The sequence below is a fragment of the Haliotis rufescens genome, unplaced genomic scaffold (genome assembly GCF_023055435.1).
Source record: "Haliotis rufescens isolate VD_foot unplaced genomic scaffold, xgHalRufe1.0.p SCAF_8, whole genome shotgun sequence".
Taxonomy (NCBI): Eukaryota; Metazoa; Mollusca; class Gastropoda; order Lepetellida; family Haliotidae; genus Haliotis; species Haliotis rufescens.
The window spans coordinates 53068421-53091406 of NW_025964372.1; the positions used below are offsets into that span (position 1 = coordinate 53068421).

General features: G+C 39.4%; 1 protein-coding gene across 2 annotated transcripts in view; it reads right to left on the reverse strand.

Annotated features, from left to right (window-relative positions):
• Window positions 1-22986, reverse strand: part of LOC124145593 (galactoside alpha-(1,2)-fucosyltransferase 2-like) — a 50865-nt gene that overhangs the window by 13057 nt on the left and 14822 nt on the right. Inside the window, exon 2 of one of the 2 annotated variants that reach the window (XM_046515418.2) lies at window positions 18657-18791. The exons of the other annotated variant lie outside the window; for it this stretch is intronic. Coding sequence (XP_046371374.2) covers window positions 18657-18791 — 135 coding nt within the window. The remainder of the gene's footprint in view (window positions 1-18656; window positions 18792-22986) is intronic. 2 annotated transcript variants of the gene reach the window in all.

Below are 22986 nucleotides of genomic sequence, written 5' to 3' on the forward strand. Positions count from 1 at the left end.
ACCACAACTTGTGTTAACATTTTAAACGGATTTTTCGAAATTGTCACGAAATAAGCGAAGGATAAAATCTGCATGCACTTCGTACGTGGCTTTCGGGGAGATAGAGGATAGGGGTGTTGGGTATAATAGGGAGGTTATCTGTCGGTAAACAGTCCACTGTAGCATGAACAGAGAGTAATTTTCGAAAGGCCACGACTAGGCCCATCGGACGTACATGTATATAGGCTGGAGGGTCATACAATATCTATTCGTGAGGTCAGACTTCGAGCCTGAAGGCCATATAGCGGTGCAACTCTACGACGTCAGAACCAATGTTTGCGTGTTCGATGTTGTGATAACAATGACATTGATGAAATAACATGGCATAAATATCTATATCAAATTATTAATATCCTAAACAACGTGTGGTAATATTACCAATATTTCTCACTTTTATCGCCTGTAAATATGCGGGGCAATGATATATACTGGTATGTGTTTGATTATTTTGTTATTCAATTATTTAATTACATAATTTTGATGTTTTGAGAATCTTCGGATTTATCTTGAGGAAAAAAGGACAATAAAGGAAATTTCAGAACTCGGACGTCAGTAGTGTTAAAGTGACATGTATCTAACCATGACGACCCACAAGAACACGGGTAATCTACGTGACTGCTTTGTTAATGTTAAACATAGGTGATGAAATTGTATATTTTTTCAGGTAGAATTCAAAATACATACCTTGCCTTAGGCATGATAGGACTACTTGATTCAACGCACACACCGTGCCTGAAGTACAATGACCGACACACAAGCAGCCCCTAAACATGAAGGTTGAGGACAACAACCTACTCGGTGTGACGACAACTGTTTCTTGCATCACGTGCACAAAGTCATGTGGGCGGTCGGGTAGCCTAGTGGTTAAAACGTTCGCTCGTCACGCCGAGGACCCGGGTTCGATTCCCGACATGGGTACAATGTGTGAAGCCCATTTCTGGTGTCCCCCGCCGTGATATTGCTTCAAATATTGCAAAAAGCGGCTTAAAACCAAACTCACTCACTCACTACAGAGTCATGTGGGCCCAGAATATCATGGTGTGACACATATTACTGTACAGTTAGTATCGAAGCTACTGTGATAAAGCAGAGATTTCAATGTTGTCAAAACAAGAGTCATGCAGGACTGGTGGAGTAAATTACAGTATTATCCTGTGCCCCGTCCACGCTCCTGTCTTGGTAGTCCTCACCCTTCTCTATATTCCTGTAATACCTCTCAGTGTAGCTATTGATTTTCCCCCTCTAAAATTTAAAGGAAACCAATTTTGTAATCTACGTTACATGATAAGGTAATCCACGTTACCAATGAAACGGTTGTCATACACTTTTATTTATGTTATTGCTAAATTCAGCAACCTTTTTTCAAGATAAAATGTGAAGAAAATGAACCGGGGCTTCCCTAATTACAAGTAAATATTAATAATCACACAACTGCAACAATTTAGACATTGGTAAATTTGTTGTAATCTACGTTACCATGGAACAATCTATAACACTAATTATACAAATCTTCCAGCTATATTGAAGCATAAACTAGTCAAGAAATGTTCAGGTTCATTCTTCGATAGTAACAGTTGTCGCTTCCATTAGGCTGGATGTGCAAATAAGTGTGTAATACCAGGATCACGCTCAACACGCCACAATAGAGAAATACCTCGCGGAGATCAAACAATGATCAAGCATCATACTGAAGACATTAACATTCCCCTGATATTATATATCCTCCAAATCGTGGATTAACATGTTAATGTTTCATTCATTCATCACATTTATCCTTAATACCTGATTGTCGTAAGAGGCGACTAACATGATCGGGTGGTCAGGCTCGCCGACTTTGTTGATACATGTCATCGTATCCCAATTGAGTAGATCGATGCTCATGATATCAATCACTGGATTGTCTGGTCCATACTCGATTATATACAGACCGCCGTCATAAAGCTGGAATATTGCTGAGTGCGACGTTGAACAACAAACAAACACACAAACAAACAAACTTAATACCTGACAAGTCAACAGATTAATTGGCTTTCACATGGCAGTGAACTTTGGTTGCGTGTGTTTCTTCACAGTACCGGACAGCACGTGGTTGTCAAGGGAAGCACATGGTTGTCAATGAAGGCACGTGGTTGTCAAGGGAAGCACGTGGTTGTCAAGGGAAGCACATGGTTGTCAATGAAGGCACGTGGTTGTCAAGGGAAGCACGTGGTTGTCAAGGGAAGCACGTGGTTGTCAATGAAGGCACGTGGTTGTCAAGGGAAGCACGTGGTTGTCAAGGGAAGCACGTGGTTGTCAAGGAAGGCACGTGGTTGTCAAGGAAGGCACGTGGTTGGCATGAAGTAATCCCGAAACCGTTTCCTGACATGCAGATTCAGACTGACTTCATCATGGCTATCTTCGGGAAAACATGGTAACCTACACTACATCTAGTAGATTACATCAACACTTTCACTGCCTCAAGAAAATGTGGGTTTGCTGACAGATCAGGCATATTCATTGACAGAGACCGTGCATGATTGAGGCTTCTCAGTCGGTCGTGGGTGGGAATGTGTGAGTAGCAGGAACGTAGCTTACAACCATAACACATCTCTTGGGACTTTCTGACATATTAATCGCACTGGGACGCAATTTGTATGTTTTTTCCATGCCACGTCTTTCTATTTATTTCTATGGAGTTTTGAGCTTTAAATACAGGGCAAGTTCTTTCCATGTGGGTACAACCTATGTCACGTGGTATTAAAACCCTGTAATGTAGATTGCATGGTATTCAGCAACATTGTCCCAGGTGTTGGAACAGCAATAGATCAAAGCTTCCAGATGCGATTGGAAACCAGTTTGGTAATCTGACACAGGAAAACTTATATTTTAACTTCATGAAAACGTCATTCCACGATACGTGGGGAATTGTCACTAAACGTGACGGCCATAGATATTGTTACATCTCTATATTCAGAGATCCAGGACAATTTGTCAAAAAATGAAAGCAAATGTCATGTGAAGTTTACTGAGAAAACAATATGTAACATGCCGGACTTCCTGATTGATAACACCCGTGTCAGATGTAGGGGTAAGACATGTAGGCAGCAACTGTTTCTTTGTTATATGGCGGTGTCATTTATTGTTGAACAATGATTGTTTCTGTTGCGATTCAGTAGAAGTTCATTGCATCGTATTTGGACAATGATTAGTTGTCAGGAATGTAGTACTGTTTAATGCTAGCAGTGGTGAGGGAGTTATTATATTAAGATGCTCGAATTATCTGTGAATGGATTGGTGTCAGTGTAATAGAAACGTGGAATATTCTGTGATGTTCTAGTGACATTTGACTGGTCAAGCACTGTGTAGAAAGTGTTGGAAGCTGGTTAGACTATATAAATAGAGCGGGTGCGTCCCTGTCTCATTTCAATAAAAGTGACCAGTGCAACCGCCTCATCTTTTTCATATTTGGATCTATGCATGAAGATTCAAAATGACAAAAGTCTATCACAAGACTGTATTCCACTTTCCAAGAGTCAACTTTCCCGTTATGCCAAGCAATATTCCAGCAGCTCTAGCCTTTGGTGTTTACATTTCATAATCATGGTTACAACATTCAAGGTCTTAGTAATACTTTTTTTTAAATGTTTTACAGGAGGAGATTTACAAATTTCAGGTGAACAATTGACGTTCCCGTGCATGTGTTTGTGACGGATGCCAGCTTGAGGGAGTGAGTATGTTTTTACGGCGCTTTTAGCATTATTACAGCAATATCATGGCGGGGCACACCAGAAATGGGCTTCACACAATGTACCCATGTTGGGAATCGAACCCGGTTCTTCTGCGTGACGGGCGAACGCTTTACTGGGCTACCCGACCGCCCCGGTGCCAGCTTGGAGGATACGATCACCATTTCACGAACACCTGTGTCATCACTACTTGATATTGTTCCCTAAACACATGCTCATGATAGAGTCGGTATCGTACAATGGTGCTGCCAACACCTGTCATCACTACTTGATATTTTTTCCTAAACACATGCTCATGATAGAGTCGGCATCATACATAGTGCTGCCAACACCTGTGTCATCACTACTTGATATTGTTCCCTAAACACATGCTCATGATAGAGTCGGTATCGTACAATGGTGCTGCCAACACCTGTGTCATCACTACTTGATATTGTTCCCTAAACACATGCTCATGATAGAGTCGGTATCGTACAATGGTGCTGCCAACACCTGTGTCATCACTACTTGATATTGTTCCCTAAACACATGCTCATGATAGAGTCGGTATCGTACAATGGTGCTGCCAACACCTGTGTCATCACTACTTGATATTGTTTCCTAAACACATGCTCATGATAGAGTCGGTATCGTACAATGGTGCTGCCAACACCTGTGTCATCACTACTTGATATTGTTCCCTAAACACATGCTCATGATAGAGTCGGTATCGTACAATGGTGCTGCCAACACCTGTGTCATCACTACTTGATATTGTTCCCTAAACACATGCTCATGATAGAGTCGGTATCGTACAATGGTGCTGCCAACACCTGTGTCATCACTACTTGATATTGTTCCCTAAACACATGCTCATGATAGAGTCGGTATCGTACAATGGTGCTGCCAACACCTGTGTCATCACTACTTGATATTGTTCCCTAAACACATGCTCATGATAGAGTCGGTATCGTACAATGGTGCTGCCAACACCTGGTGCCATCACTACTTGATATTGTTCCCTAAACACATGCTCATGATAGAGTCGGTATCGTACAATGGTGCTGCCAACACCTGGTGCCATCACTACTTGATATTGTTCCCTAAACACATGCTCATGATGGAGTCGGTATCGTACAATGGTGCTGCCAACACCTGTGTCATCACTACTTGATATTGTTTCCTAAACACATGCTCATGATAGAGTCGGTATCGTACAATGGTGCTGCCAACACCTGTGTCATCACTACTTGATATTGTTCCCTAAACACATGCTCATGATAGAGTCGGTATCGTACAATGGTGCTGCCAACACCTGTGTCATCACTACTTGATATTGTTCCCTAAACACATGCTCATGATGGAGTCGGTATCGTACAATGGTGCTGCCAACACCTGTCATCACTACTTGATATTTTTTCCTAAACACATGCTCATGATAGAGTCGGTATCGTACAATGGTGCTGCCAACACCTGTGTCATCACTACTTGATATTGTTCCCTAAACACATGCTCATGATAGAGTCGGTATCGTACAATGGTGCTGCCAACACCTGTGTCATCACTACTTGATATTGTTCCCAAACACATGCTCATGATAGAGTCGGTATCGTACAATGGTGCTGCCAACACCTGTCATCACTACTTGATATTTTTTCCTAAACACATGCTCATGATAGAGTCGGTATCGTACAATGGTGCTGCCAACACCTGTGTCATCACTACTTGATATTGTTCCCTAAACACATGCTCATGATAGAGTCGGTATCGTACAATGGTGCTGCCAACACCTGTGTCATCACTACTTGATATTGTTTCCTAAACACATGCTCATGATAGAGTCGGTATCGTACAATGGTGCTGCCAACACCTGTGTCATCACTACTTGATATTGTTTCCTAAACACATGCTCATGATAGAGTCGGTATCGTACAATGGTGCTGCCAACACCTGTGTCATCACTACTTGATATTGTTCCCTAAACACATGCTCATGATAGAGTCGGTATCGTACAATGGTGCTGCCAACACCTGTGTCATCACTACTTGATATTGTTCCCTAAACACATGCTCATGATAGGGTCGGTATCGTACAATAGGCTCTGCTTTCAGCAGCGTTTCTAGTGATAATATACATAAAGTCTTTGAAAGGCATATAGAAGTGATACACATAAGGAACAGAATTTATGGATGTCAACGTCCTTATCATAATTAATTCTCTTCCTGATAATAAACATTATATAATATACATAATGGCAGATAAGCAGATACGTTCTTGTACATATGGTTAACATGCCGGAAGGCGAAACGTTTTGACAGAGTTAAATATTAGTGAACAGATTTAAATATTTTTAAAAAATATTGTGAGATAAAATAGAACGTCTACAGAGTACTGTGTTGACATATGTTAAAACCACTTGACACAAAAAGTAACAACTTGATCTTATAGTCTCATAGCTATAACTAGGACATGCTCCATATTGCTTAAAAAGGATTTCGTCACTTTAATTTTATTAAAAATGCTCACATTTCAGGTGACGTGAGCTAAGTGTTATTCTCAGATGGTGAGTGTTACGATACTGTCAATTATTACACAGCAGTTGTTGCTGAACGAAGCTATGCAGGTTTATGGTTAAGTAAGAAGATAATGATAGTTCCAACGCGTATTATAAACTATTTCGAGGCGTAAAGATGTGAGTACGGAATCCTAGAAGGGATAATGTCGCAGTGTCGCAGTGTCGCAGTGTCGCATTGTCGCAGTGTCGCAGTGTCGCATTGTCGCAGTGTCGCAGTGTCGCATTATCGTGACAATGAGTGGGGGCCAGTTTTGGATGCTAAATATACATCATCTACCTCTCAAAGTCACCTGACGTTACCAAGAAGAGAATCTCCATGAATATGGATAATATGGGTGATGGTGATTTTGTCAAATGTGTCCAAGCTGTTTAATCATGTGGTAGGTCTGTTGTGAGGTCAGCAGTCAAGATGGCCGCTATGCAGGAGTCCAGGAATAACCTCATCTGCCTCCCTAGGTTGGGTGAATTCCACAGAGGGAAAGTCTTGGGAAAGGAGATGGGAGGTTTCATACTCAACAGAGAAAAGACCGTTCATAAGAAATTAAATTTAAAGTCAAATGTTTATTGTATGAAAGGTCATCGGACCGAATACACGAAGTGAGTACAATGCAGCACAGGGTCATTGTACAAATATCGTCACTTGTTTCATGTCAGTACGTGTCTGCCCCTGAAGGCAACACAGAAATGCTACATACACTGCAAACACGAAAACGTCGTTTTTTTTCGTATATGGTCATTGGACGGGAAAACGACGTCATTTGGACGCTTTCAAACCATCGTTTTTCCGTCCAAATAACGTCGTTATTTGACATCGGAATTTACTGGGAGAGAACGATATCATCAAGCTCCTCCCTTTCGTGACTGACATTGTCAATCAAGCAACAGCGTCGACCGGTATTCCTACTTCTCAGATTTCATTGGTCAGTTCTCACGTCTTAGATTACAGGCCTGAGTTTGACGATGTACTCGAAGCGCTTAGCGGAAGTACTGAAATCAATCGTTCTGCGCATGCGGATTGCTTAATGCCTTGTCCTAATTTTCCGTTCTTTGCATGCGCGATTTGGCGTATTGTTTCCACTATGTCACCAATATTTGACAATGATTCATAAACACTGTCTCGTGATAAGTTCGGAATCGTACAATGACGCTTTAATTTATGGCACGTACGTGATCGGCATGCGTTTCCCATTAACTAATACAATGATAACGGTAATAATTTTAGTCAAAATAATTAGGAAAGCGCAAGGCTCAGGAACGTTTGAGTATAGGAAAAGGATTGATAATTTCGAAAGTTATATAATCGTCAAATACGCAAACGAATATCAACCGGCTTTTAAAACTTATTTGTGTAGAAGGTGATCTTGGTGTATATTGCCAGATATTATATGCATATACATTTTTCCGATATTGCTTATTTGTAAAGTACAGATTCTCGTACTTTTTATGGTTGAGATAAAAAAACGTTGATGGTTAATTATCAATGGACAAATTAAAGCCAAAACTTATCTTATGAAATATTGGTAATGGGCAATGGACAATGGGCAAACGGGAGGCCGGGGTAATTAGCGCCAATTACCTGTTGGCTTCCCTTGTTACGTTTCCTCCTTTGCTATCTTCTTACTTTTGTTGTTCTTACAGGTACATATATATCTTCTCTGCCTCATAGCGTTAATTCACCTGATGAAGGAGTAAGTTTTTACTCCGAAACGTTGTGTTCCTCATAATAAAGACGTTGACATCCATACATTTTCTTCCTTATGTGTTTCACTTCTTAATGCCTTCAAAGCCTCAATCTAGCTTTGTTTTTAAATGTGGAGATATCTGCGTGGAATATAATATGGTCATGCCTATAAACATTTGGGTCTTTGTCTACATGAGCATTTAGATATAAATTTCATAGCTAAGGAAATTGCTAAATCTGCAGGGATGAAGTACACTTTATAGCAAGCTGTGATCCTTATTCACACTTTAGATATTCGTAATGGAGATCTGTAACTGAAGTTTATCGTTATTTTCCCCAACTCTCACCTCCTGACCAGCTGAACGTCTTACTGCATTCTGATGCCATTGTAAAATGCCAGGCTGCCCTTCTTTCTGTGATGTTTTGACGGATGAAATCTATTGCGTTATAATACTCTCTGTTTGCTGATATTTAATATGTACATATTGTAAAATATTTACGATATTTTAAACGTAGAATTCGATGTATGCAATGCAATCTGAACATGAGTGCGGATGCATGGAGGCGTTTATAGTTATAGTGCGATGGATGTAGGGGAATGGTAGGGGGGTGTATGTATGTAAGCACGAATACCGATACATGAAGGCGGATATAGTTATAGTTCGATGGATGTTGGGGAATGGTGGGAGGGTGGATTATGTATGTAAGCATGCGCATGTATCCATGATGGCTGACGTAGACACAATGAGATGGTTGTAGGGATAAAGGGGAAAGATGAATGCGATGTGTGTGTGCGTGCGTGCGTGAGTGTGTGCGTGCGTGCGTGCGTGCGTGCGAGCGTTGTGATACGAGGGTTGGCGAACATGTAGTGAGATGATTGTGTAAGTAAGTTAAGTGGTTGAGGATGTGGCAGGTATGAGCATTGATACATGCAGACTTGGGGTTGGGGGACTGGATGTGCCTGTACTGATGTCTTTTGTTTCACTCACTTATAGTGTTTTCTTTTACTCAAAAAATGTTTTACGCATTTTAATGAGTGAAAATGTGGTGTCTCAAAGGTCATACTGGCCGGGCATTCTACATATCTACCCGAACTACGTAGCCATTTTTATGCTGTAGAGTTCTTCTTCACACACACACACACACACACACACACACACACACACACACACACACACACACACACACACACACACACACACACACACACACACACACATATTAATTGTTTTATTAAATGTATCCTCGAGAGTCAGTAAAAAACTAGAAATAACTGCCTTTGTTCTGTAAATCTCACCAAGTTTCAGCTTTCGCCTCTTCCTTTGTGGAATGAGGTTTCTCATGTGTAAAATGATCTCTCTTATCTGTCTGTACCATCAACTTAACCGCCCTCACCCCCTGCAGTTTTCCCGTCACATATTGCCAAGCAGGTGACCCACAAGGAGGAATACGTCCCTCCCTCAGTCCAGAAGCATGAGTTATACTGTGCCTACCACAATAAGTTGTGAATACGTAGCCTTGTTGTGGCCAAACATTTTGCAACAATTTGGCAAACTTTGGTATGTAAACAGCACATATAATTCAGTTTTATTTCATCTTAATATATCAGTTGAATCCCACTTGACCTTTGAAGATCCAGGTTAGAATAGGTCTTCAGCAACCCATGCTTGCCGTTATAAGCGACTATGCTTGTCCAAAAACCAAGACATCTACGCGATAAATGCAAAGAACAGAGAAGAAGGAAGCGATATATATTTCACGATAAAACATTGTTCTATCATGACGTCATTTATGGAGATTCGAACATGCACTCGCAACTTGAGGACGTCGTAGATTTGACGTTTTTTGTGAAAGGGAAGTGTCTAGTGAGTTGTTCCCAATAGATGTAGCTGGGGAATGCCGGAACAATCGCATCCGAAAGTGAGAGCGATATGACAATCGGTATTGGGAGAAAAGGTACATATAATCGACGAGAAAAGTGTGAGAATATGCGGGAAAGACCAAATTCAAACCCTCCTGTTCATAAAATGGATTTATCTGGCAATGACGCGGTCGGATTCTATTCAGGGAGTCATCATAATTTAAGTACGGGTAAATATTTTTAAAGCATGTACTTTTTCCTAATATAACACCCTTAAAGAGGCTGTACGAAATGTTGATATCTCATATAAGAAATAAACGAGTCGTGGTCGTTGTTTATCGTACAATTGTTGTTTCTTAATTACATGACCATATACACTGACATTATATCACATGTTTATCAGTTGACGAAAACGACATAAGCCGTTCCATCATCACAAGAAACCCTTGCCAAAAGTAGCGCCAATTGCACGATCCCGACAACACCAGGAGCATGTTTCATTATTCACCATAAACAATGATGACACTGGGTGATCGCATAAAGGCGAGCTCATCCCGATCCACTAGTGGCACCCGCCACAAACACACGCAAAGGCAAGCCAATTGATCACCCGAAAAGGCACGGAAACACACGGTACAAGTCAAAATAGAGAATTGCATCAGACATCATTTTGGTCATTGATACGTCAAACCTAGAAATGCCGTCTACACGTCCAAAGCAAAGCCCAAGCCAGGACCCGAATCCTTTGAACCCGCCCAAATAATCCCCTGAGCACTAAGCTTGCCGAAATCCAAAGTTCTGTTAAAAAAATACAATTTCCCCTAACCTAAAGTAATCTATACTAGTTCTGAAGTAAATCGAATTTACCGGCATGAATCGCCTGATGTCATTTATTGCCGATAAACAGAATATGCACACTTTCTGACAGTAATGTGTGATAAGTCACGCATCAAACCTTTACTCTCGATATACATGTTGCTCTTACTTAAAACACTATTGGGCTAACAACGTATATTAAAGTGCCATGTTTTCCTGATGTGCTGTCATTCTAATTTGAAATGATGACATAAATAGTTACCACTCATCCTTCAATATTTTTCAAGGTCGGTTTAATCACAAACATATTTGAATATATACAACAGCTATACTTACTTATCTTTATACTTAAAAGCATTAGGTTTGTCTGTCATACAGACCCCGAAAGAAATATGTCAAATACAGCCCAAAATTTGACAAAATGAAGAAAGTCTCTTGGCTCCTTCTTATTATATTTTATAACTATTGTTTAACAACTGGATTTATTCTGTAAAATATGTTCATTTCAGAGATTAGATGTTATTCTAGCATCAGGTCTGTGGTACGTTCACTACATCAGCGTTGACATAACAACGATATTTACATATATAGATACATACAGAGGAAATGCTTAGCATTTATCTTTTAAGGAAAAATGTGGGACTTTCTTAATACATATGTATGTGGACATATATGTATGGACATTTGGATGAATATAGATATACCTCCTTATAGATAGTGATCGTAGATGATTGTAGAAAGTGCATGAAGAAAATGGAATAATTATGTGAGTAATCAGGTAAATACCACGTTTAGCAATATTCAGCCCTATTGGTTTCAAACATACAAGACGGACCATGAAATTATAACTTGAATTTGGACCTGGCTTTCTGGTGTGATGAAACACCCCATAATCTCCTGTAGAAAAAGAGCTAAACACACGAATATAGATCACGAGATGAAACTGATGTATACATCTGGACATATATTTGCGTAGTATTACAACGTTAACTCATCAGTATACATGTATTTTGCGCAAAAGGATATTGTAGGATCGACGCTTACATGCGCATTTAACCTATTCACCTGTGCTGTAATGTTTAATTTATTTGTCTTTTGATACATATCGATAGGAACATGGAGAGTCTCTCTGAAAAAATATAGACATGCTTTGGATCTTTTGGATAGTTGTACTTCACGGTTAGACTAACGCTTAGTCTCTGAAAATATATTATTTTGGTTAAAACGAGAAACTATATTTAAATTTAAAAGGAGCCCAAGTGAGATGGAAATTTCAGCCTGAACCTGTTGAACATCTAGGCTTGTTTCATTTGGGGCTATAGCATTGCAGTGAGGCCTGGGCGGAAGGGAAAATAATATGGTTCAGGGACTGTGAGACAAACTACTTTACGATCTGTATCGCCGTCGTGATCTTTAGAGCTACGAAATTAGAGCCATCTGAGACAGCGACTCGACACCTGTTTGCACCCATCAGATACCAGTCACTACTTCTCTCTCCAAACGAAAAAAATACGAAAAATGTCGGAAGTGTATAATTTTAATCCTTCTAACTTACTATTTAGATACATGATTTAACTTTAAAGTAATTATATGTATATCATGTTCAAAAATGTATTATAGGTATCTGTGATGCTGGTACCGTTTTGTCGCCATTGTGTAGCTTTTGTGGAGTTATTATGAATATCAACTGCATGTCTGCGACTTGAAATATAGACTTGTAAAAGAGTTCATCAATGAACCATATGCAGTCTAACCCATTTAATTGGCGTGTATGGATATATTATCCATTTACTTATACACACTTATTATGGACAGAATTTCATTGTACCTTATTATTAAAAATAATACCCGTGAAGATCCGGGTTAGAACAGGCCTTCAACAGCCCATGCTTGTACGAAGGCGACTAACGTAATCAGGTGGTCAGACTCGCTGACTTGGTTGATGATGTCATCGTATCCCAATTGCGTATATCGGTGCTCTTGATGTCAATAACTGGATTGTCTGGCCCAGACTGGATTATTTACAAACTGCCGTCACAACAAACAATCAAACAAAAACTATTATTAAACACCTTCCAACAATGAGAAATTAAACTTTTAATTTCTATATAGTTAGTTTTATTTATAAAATAATTTGATTCATAATCTAATCATTGTGTTGCTTTCTTGTCTGTCATTCAATGCACATGTTCAAACCCCTAAACTTTTAATATTTGATTTTTCACAAATGGTTACGTCAGTGAGTTGCCTCGATCTTTTGTTTCCTACTCACACGAACAGATTAAAATAATTTGTACTATCATATTTCAATTTATTTAACTCATAATACGAAATTAATAATTCATTTATCACAGTATAGATCATATTCGTATATATTACTGATGTTAAGGTTTTATTGCAGAAATAATAATGAATTCAAAATGTGGAAAGATACACAATTTGCCATGATTTGAAATGCAATATTTCTCAATTTTTAAACTATACAAAGCATAATATAATGATTAGAATGCCTGTAATGGACAGTGTTTAAGAAAGAAATATTAGTCGATTAGTCCATTTTTCAGATATGCCCTTCTGTTGTATTATTGTATATCTCCAGATAGACGTTCACATTGTAGTTCTCATTATTTGTGGATAATTCAAAAGGCAACATAGAAAATATATATTCTACCATGACGAAAGAATACAGAGTATACAATAACTCGCAATTATCCAAAAGAATATTTCAAATCACAATAACATATCTGATATAAACAGAGGTGGTGATGCTTTAATCTCTACATTGTGCCCTTGTTTGTGAGCCACTGTTCTATTCAGCAAACAGCCCAAACCAGAAACTCCACAATATATCCCATTACACTGACCCAGGCTGGACGCAAACGTCAGTTCTCAATGCGATACTGGCATCCTTGTATGTCTCCCAAATCATAGAGAATAAATTTAAAAGGAATCGAGCTCAAGTCTAGAACGATTTGGCAAGCCCAGATTGCCTCAATTCTATCCATGGAAGTAAGAATTAATAAAACAGTATTGTTCTTGGCTCCTTTAGATTATATTTTGTAGATACATACATAACTACGAAAATTTTACTGACACCGGTACTGTCCTTGTTGAAGCTATTTATAGCTCAAATAAGAATTTCGAATTATCGTCCATTGTTCGATGCCAATACATCGATGACAAGTGAGAATGTATAGTAATCGTTGATGCCGCGCTGCGCTATAATAAACATTATAATCAAGTTGGAATAGTATGTACATTACTACAGTGAACATGTACCTGATCATGCCCTTCGTAATATCAAATACTAATATGTTATTGTGTGATGAATTTAACTGCATCATTGGTAACATGTGATATTGATATTCCATCAATTTATTTCCTGGTTGGTCTATCCATATCTACAAAATAAAAATTAAAAATTAAAAAGGAGGATAGAACAATTCTTAATTTCAGGCTAGAGCTGTGGAACTCTAAACTTTCCCAATGATTGTAGATTTGCGTTGGTCTCATTTTTTACTTTATTCTCTTGGGTCTACGTCACAGCTCATACCACACAATAACAAGACCAGTTTGCCCCCCGCCGGAGCTCCTGGATTTTGGTTATATCATCTAACATGGCCAACTCTGCTCTTAAGTAAACAAGAACCTAATCAGTGAGGGGTCCTTTATCATCCCTATTTGACTGCTTTTAAAAATGTTATATCTCTCCTCACAGCTGGTTAATATATAGTTTTGCTGCTGAATATTCGAAACAGAGTGATTGAGTTGGTACTACGCATGTATACGGTTCCATTTTAAATTACTGCAGCGCTCCATTATGAAAACAAATCGTTTTAACGCCGCTCTCAGAAATAAATGCAAATTGAATCTTGAATCTTGAAAGTTGTAGCTTTTCCGCAAATCAGTATCACATGCAGTATACAGTATATCAACTGCAATATACTGTATACAACATGCAGTATACAGTGTGTCGCGAGCAGGAGCACACATTTCCTGCCCCTCTCCCTTCGGCAAACACCTCATGGGGGGTGTAACGAGGTCACAGGTCAGGCGTGCACTCGTCAGTTGTCTGATACGGTCAAGAGTAAGATCTTCCAGAATGTGGATTGTTGATGAGGAACAACGTGTTTGGAACTGGGAGTTGACCACTAAGCACTTCTAGAGAAGAGCTCACCATAAAACGTTATGGACTCGCTGACGGACTTGTGTTTTCAATTCAAGTCGCACATGTATCAGGTTGAACTTCTACCACAGATAAAACTTGGTTACCGCTCCCTAACTGTAACATTAACTTTACGCTTTTTATACATATTTGTGATGGGGCGACAATGCGACAACGAGACATATTTTTACATTGAAAAATCTCGCGTTAAGGCATTGTCGCCCTTTTGTAAAATATAGAAAAAGATTATTCAAAGAGGAACAATGCGACAACGCGACAATGCGAAAAATGGCCAAAATGTTGCGTTGTCGAATTGTCGCGCTTTGCTTAATTTTGACACGTTTTGCTTGTTATTGCAAGGGCGTCAATGCGACAATACGACAGCGCGACAACGTCCCTTCCAAAATTCCATAGTGATCCGTGCAAATAAAACTGAGTTATGAAATAGAAGTCTAACATGCCAATTAATAGATAAAGTGTAAAAATGCGCTGATGAGTTCATCTGCATGCCGAGTCTATACGCTGTGATTAACAATAATACCCTGAGTCAATACATTTTGTCAAATGTATGACATATATTACCTATGGAATACTGTAAGAGACATTCTCGCGATCTCGACCATAGGAAACGAACTAAATATGCCAAAAACACGAGAATGCGAAATCGCGAGTACGCGAGATTTGGACAAAATATCTCGTTCTCGCGTTCTCGCATTCTCGTGTTTTTGATACATAGCACTTTTTGTCAAAAGTCGACAACGCGAGAATGCGACATTTGGACATGATGCAAAATCTCGCAATCTCACAATCTCGACTTGTCAAATTAGGCCACAAAAACACAAAATCGCGAGAACACAAGAATGCGACATTTCATTTTCTCGCGATCTCGCTTTCTCGTGTTCTCGTTTTTTAGACGCTGTCCGTGCGCATGCGTAATATCATAAGGTCAAGGCGCATGCGCACGTTAGCAGTCCGGTGGTCATGCTTCTTTCATGCTCTTCATTCTCCAAGCAGCATTTAGCAAACTTATGACTTGAGGTTGAAAATGCTATCATGTAATTTACAAACACAAAGTCCCATGTATCGTAGCGTCCTTTCCCGTTGTTACAGTTTCCTATGTACTTTATATTAAAACCCTCAACGTGCTCATTATAATTTAACAAAAGAAATTGTGTACATGAATGTCCAGTGATAGTGAAAGCATTAAAGTGTGAGGAAGCTGGAAACAATATATATCACTGTCAGTGAGAGAGTAAATATTGCTAAAAGCCACATCAGCAGTATTGCAGCTAGTCGCGTCTGCCCTGTCAATTACAGGAATAATCACAGGCCAGTGAGGCAATATTATACACGGCTAGCATATTCATCTAAACAAAATTCTCAAAGACACCGCTTTGAACAGTATTTATATTTCAGTTATACCCTGGCTTGTCAGCTTCAAATTGGTCAAGTGTCGCAAACTCGTGTTCTCGTGTTTTTCAAAATATTTACAATGAACTGTATAGGCAATTGACACGAAAACACGAGAACGCGAGATCCCGACATTGGTCAAGTGTCGCAATCTCGCGTTCTCGCGTTTTTATAAATAGTTGCATATAACTGTGTTTAAGGCAATTGACACAAAAGCACGAGAACCCGGGATCGCGACATTGGTCAAGTGTCGCAATCTCGCGTTCTCGCTGTTTTTGAAAATAGTTGCATATGACTGTATAGGCAATTGACTCAAAAGCACGAGAACGTCACTAAAGTACGCAATAACAACTTTATCGTCAGTTTTATCAGTCAGTGAGATTATCTGTAGTTGCTAGAATAGGTATAAATACTGACGACAGACAGTCACATATCATTCTGATTCCCCAACTCTCGTGTTAATAGTACCATCATGTTTCCGAGGATTGACATGTCTTTGCATGTGTTTGTGACGGGTGCCATCGGTTACAATGCTGTGACTGGATAAAGTCGATATATTTAATTGAATATCATAGATACAAATATGAAATTTTGGACCTCGATAGTCACATATTGTCGTTGTACAAAGGCATTGAAAATTGTTCATTGACATGTCACATAAGGCCACAACGTTGCACTAAAATCAGTATCTCATGTGACCGCCCGGGGCAGCAATCACGGTTCTGCATTTCCTCTGCACTGACTGGTTAAGCGTACGAATTCTGTCCTGCGGAATTCGGCGCCATTTTGCTTGTAACGCGTTTACCAGTTGTGGAGTGTCTGCGGCGGTTCTGACGTTGACGTACACGTCGATCGAGTTCATCCCAGAGTTGTTCCATTTGGTTGAGATCTGGAGATCTCGACGGCCAGGGCAAGACGTTGATGTTGGCATAAGGGGGTAGTCTACCGTGACACAAGCTGAGTGAAGTTGAGCGTTGTCCTGTTCAAACAGCTGCCTCTGGCGGTCAATGATTGGAAGAAGGTGAGGTTGAAGAATTTGATTCATGTAGCGATTTGCTGTCAACTTTCCCTGAACCACAACCAAGTCAGATCTCGTGGTGTAGGATAGATAGATAGATAGATAGATAGATAGATAGATAGATAGATAGATAGATAGATAGATAGATAGATAGATAGATAGATAGATAGATAGATAGATATTGTATTCAGTTCCACTCATGGCTGTACACAACATTTATATATTTTACATGTATACGACGGCTACATGGGCAAGCATAACGGTAAACACAAACGTGTGTTTATTTAACATTTTTGTGTGTTGAAACACGTATTATTTTAAAGGGAAATATAAACATTTAGTCTGGTCGGGTTACTAACTCTGACTATTCTTTCCTGAATAAAATATTATTTACTTCAGATATACCTCTGATGTTTTGGTATCATGTGACACCAGATGTTGTTATCAACCAATACTCCTGTATAGAAATATGAAACATCAATGCTTGAGAATGCTAGTGAATAACCAATTTCCATTTGCCAACAAAACAAATTCACCTTTGACAACGTTGACAATAGCGGTAAGAATATATTCATGGATCAGTGAGAACCCAGTTGTTTGCAAAAAGGAGCTGTTGCCCCAGATGAATAGATGAATTTATGCCGAAACAGTAAGCTCTTCGAACACTTGTTTGCCAGCTGGGACCATGTCAATACATCATGTATGAAATGTATTTACATGTTGAACGCATTGACAGAGAGTATTATTATCTTGAACGAATTCTGCAAACGAAGTAGACATTTGGGATTCCATTTATTCACACGAAGATGTTTCATTTATCAAAATATGCCTATGTTTGTTTGAAGGGAACGTGTTCTTCACCGACTTTGCTGCAGGCTTCAATGCAGGGTTGGAGTACACAAAAACTATTCAGAGACAATCAATTCAATTAATTAATCAGTGTAACTACCAGTGTTATTATAACATGGCATTGTGTGTTTATGCGAATTCTGATTGGCAAGCGCTGCATGTTTCGACTCAAACCGTAATAAACGCGAGAATGCGAGATCACGACACCTGACCAATGTTGCTATCTCGCGATCTCGTGCTTTTGTGTCAATTGCCTTTTCAGTCATATGCAACTCTTTTCAAAAACGCGAGAACGCGAGATTGCGACCCTTGACCAAGGTCGCGATCTCGCGTTCTCGTGCTTTTGTGCCAATTGGCTATGCAGTTATATGTAACTATTTTCAAAAACGCGAGAACGCGAGTTTGCGACACTTGACCAATGTCGCCATCTCGCGATCTTGTGCTTTTGTGTCAATTGCTTATACAGTTAGGAGAACGCGAGATTGCGAAACTTGACCAATGTCGCGATCTCGTGTTCTCGCGTTTTTCTGCCAATTACCTTGACAGTGACCTAGTGGCTCAGTCCTCTGAGGCGTCGCAATTCGCTGTGTACGTAAAGTTGCGTCCCTTGGGCGTGCCAGGAACCTATGATGGTGGGTTTCGTCCCATTTAAAGCTGACAAGCCAGGGAATAACTGAAATATAAATACTGTTCAAAGCGGTGTTGAGCCAAACTCACTCACTTATTCAGAGCCATGCCGGTCCCTCAGGCTGGATATTAGGGGTACTTACTCAGTATAAAGATGTTATTGTTTTCTTGTCGAACTATTTAAGGCATCTGTGTACAATTGCTGTCGAAGGATGCGATTCAGATGCAACATGCGTGTTCAATGGGGCTACGTGCACGGAGTAGGAACACACATATTAGCGATATTTCTATTTCTAGGAAGCTTGAGGCAATAGAATAATGTAAGGCGGGATGTTTTGTAGTCAGGTGGGAAAGGATGATAATCTATTTATTAATTTTGTATGGCCTAAAGTAGCGACTATGGTGTCGTGTAAAAACATCGGACAATCTCATTTTAGCCGAATGCTACAAATTGGTCTAGGAGAATTTTGTTTAGATGAATAATAATGTGATTATTTCTGTAACTGATACAGCAATACTGCTGATGTGGCTTTAAGCAATATTTACTCTATCACTGACAGTGATATATATTGTTTCCAGCTTCCTCACACTTTAATGTTTTCACTATCACTGGACATTCATGTACACAATTTCTTTTGTTAAATTATAATGAGCACGTTGAGGGTTTTAATTTAAAGTACATTGGAAACTGAACCAAAGGGAAAGGACTCTTCGATACATGGGACTTTGTTTGCACTATCCATGAACATTCATGTACACAATTTCTTTTTTTAAATTATGTTTAGCATGTTGGGGTTTTTAAATTAAAGTACATAGAAAACAGCACCAAAGGGAGAGGAGTCTACTCTACTCTACATGGGTCTTTGTGTATGTAAATTACATGACAGCATTTTCAAGCTCAAGTCATACATTTGCTAAATGCTACTTGGAGAATGAAGCATGACCACTGTGCAGGACTACTAATGTGCGCATTCGCCTTGACCTTATGATATCACGCATGCGCACGGACAGCGTCTAAAAAACTAGAACGCGAGATCGCGAGAAAATAAATTTTTTTATCATGTCAAAATGTCGCATTCTCGCGTTGTCGATTTTTGACAAAAAGTGTTATGTATCAAAAACACGCATTCTCGTGTTTTGGGCATATTTAGCTCGTTTCCAAAGGTCGAGATCGCGAGAATGCGAGATCGCGAGAATGTCCCTGTCAGTATTATATAACTACCTGTAGGAACATATTGTTTATACTCGTCCATGTTTAATATATATAATTTACATGCTCGGTAATAGTGAGGACGGGCATCATTGTGTTTCCGTGCTTTGTTCAGGTGAACAATTGACTTGTCCTTGCATGTGTTTGTGATGGATGCCACCCGTCTGGCAGAATACGCTCACCTTTTCGCGAACACCCGTTGGATGGCCTGAACCACTCAGTCTGATACACCGTGATATAACTGAAATACTTTTCAAAGTGGTGTTTAATGCGATCACCGTAGTGTGTTACTGCAACTTTCCAAATTTGGTGTAGTGATGTTATGTAATATGTAAAATAAAGCATATTCAATTATCCAATTGGTTAGAATATACTTGCGTCAGTGTATTTTATGAACTCCCCAAACCGTGTTTGTTAAACACATATAATAACAGATCATATACGCGCATGGTGCCTTGACCTACTATTAGCTTTAATAGGCCATTCCGGAATAAAATAGTTCCCCCCAAAAAGCGAGGAACATCTGTTTTAGTTTGTTTACAAGAAATATATTCCAAAACATATCCTCATTAGATGAGAAGGTCTGTTAAGAACTACCTCAGTAAGTCAATCACAATGACAGAGCGCCGTAATACATTATATTTACATCAAGTACAAGACGTCAAAATGGCCGACACGATAAACATGACGGGAGATATTTCCGAAGTTGTTAATTAGCCTGTGGCGATTTCAAGCCTTTGTGATCACTGATCAATTGGCCGATCATTTAAAGGTGATTGTAAAGATGTGTCAAATAGATACTAAGGTAATTTCATAGATTGCTGTAGATTGTCACTACGATAGTTTGGATTTTTGGGTTTTATTTCTCTAGGATGGGTTGTAGCGAGGGTATCCTTGAACGGGCATGCAACCAAACTCTATGAATAATCTCAGTGTATGCTAAGACGCTACGTTCAAAATTAAAGGGTCTAAATGATGAGAAACAACGCTTCTGTTTGAATTCGTACTAGGGAATTCCCAGGGCTTTCCCCAGGAATGTGGAAGTAGTCAGTGCTTACGTAATTTCAAGAACACAGTCACGTGAAAAACGTCATGTGACCGACCTCTCGTCCTATGGAAAAGCCGTATATCGTGTAAACTTCACATTACAAAATAAGTTACTGTTATAATCAAATGAAACACAACCCAATATCCGATAGAGGTAACTGCTCATAGCGGAGGGATATGTTATCTCAATAAACTTGGTACATGGTTTGGTTTGACTTCTTGGCGCGTGTCTGAATTCCATTAACATGTTACATATCCTAAAATTGACTAATCAGCAAATCTCGCTGCGCGCGACAGATACTAGAGCAAGGCATGCCAGAAATACGAAACCTAATGCTTCCGAAAGAAAGCCTTCTGCATCACGTGCGTCGGGGGACCGGCGCCATCTGATTGGCCGTTAACAGTTGTACAAGGCGGAGCAAAAAGCATCGTTTTTCCGTCCATTTTACGCTTGAAAAACCTCGACGCTTTTCCGGACACTTTCTAGACGCTAACCAATTAATCAATTTTAATGAATTTTTAGTCGTTTTTCCGTCCAATGACCATATACGGAAAAAAACGGCGTTTTTGTGTTTGCGGTGATAGCAGATTATAACTCTCGACTATTTGTGGCTGCCGTAAGGGGAATGAATTGTCAGACTGAAGGTCAAGTTACATATTTATTTGGTATGTGTTGCTTTCGAATGTCTTTCAAGGATAGACCTATAAAGGGGAAATGATACTGTTTTAGATTACAATATGCACATATTGTTTCATGTTTGGGAATTTTATGGTGTCTCCGGAATCAATATCAAGCCTTGTACAACTCGAACTCGAGCAAAATCCGTAACAAATGTACTAAGGGGTCGAATCGATTAATTATTTCTCTGCTTCTAGGTTTATCTTAAAATGTGTATAACATTCATATCTAGTACTAGATCATATTACGTTCGTCCAATCTTGGCTGTACATATCTTTCAATGTGGCTTGCAGTAGGTTAGGAAACCGACTATACATCCAACATATAGGTGAACACAAGCCTAGCCAACACCTGAACTATATAAGTCGAACATTATTTGCCCAGTTCTGTCCACCTACTGGCTGGCTGGGCTGCCACGTGCTGAACACTGACCAGCTCAGAAGGCTTCAGTGACAAAGACAGTGACTAAATGCACCTTACTGTAGTGGAGAAAAATATTGTATTTCTTAATGAGTTACTGACAATATTGAAGCAATTGCAGATATATTCTTCACATTGATACTGAAAAGTAAGTCAGTAGGATCAGGCATTACAGTATCTAACATCTGAGATAATTATCTTCTATATGACAATGACATGTTAAAATGGACTTCCTGCATTAATGTCTCATAATTCAGAAATGAAGTTGACATTTTGTCCTGTTCATGTATTGGCAGCCATTTTGTTCACCATATTTTGGATAAATCAAATTTCTCCACATCATATATGGAAGATCCTTGGACAAGTTACTGCATGTTGTCATAGTTAATGTAAGAATTGGTTTGGATTGGGATTACATTTACTAAATTTTCAGAAATTTATTATACCTAAATTAATTGTGGATTGTCTATAAGCTCGTAAAGCAGCCAGGCAAATGTTGATACGAACGGCGTTCAATAAGTTTTGCAACTTGGGTATTTGTGTTTACACAAACAATGTCAACTTGTGGCAGGTGTGACACTAGTCATAACATCAGGTTGACACGTGTAATAACAAGTTCCAGACACAACAATAAGTTAGATGTGATGGCTTCATTCACCTAAGGGTGGTCACAATCATGGACTCTCTCAAACATGAACAACGTGCTGTAATAAAGTTCCTTACCAGGGAGAGATGCAAAGCAAAAGAAATCCATGATCCCATGTGTAAAGTGATGGGTAAGGTGCTCCTGACTATTCCACAGTTTGCCGTTTGTCTCTACAGTTTAAAAGGGGTAGGGTGTCCATAGAAGATGACCCAAGGTCCGGCGGGCTATCAGATGCCACC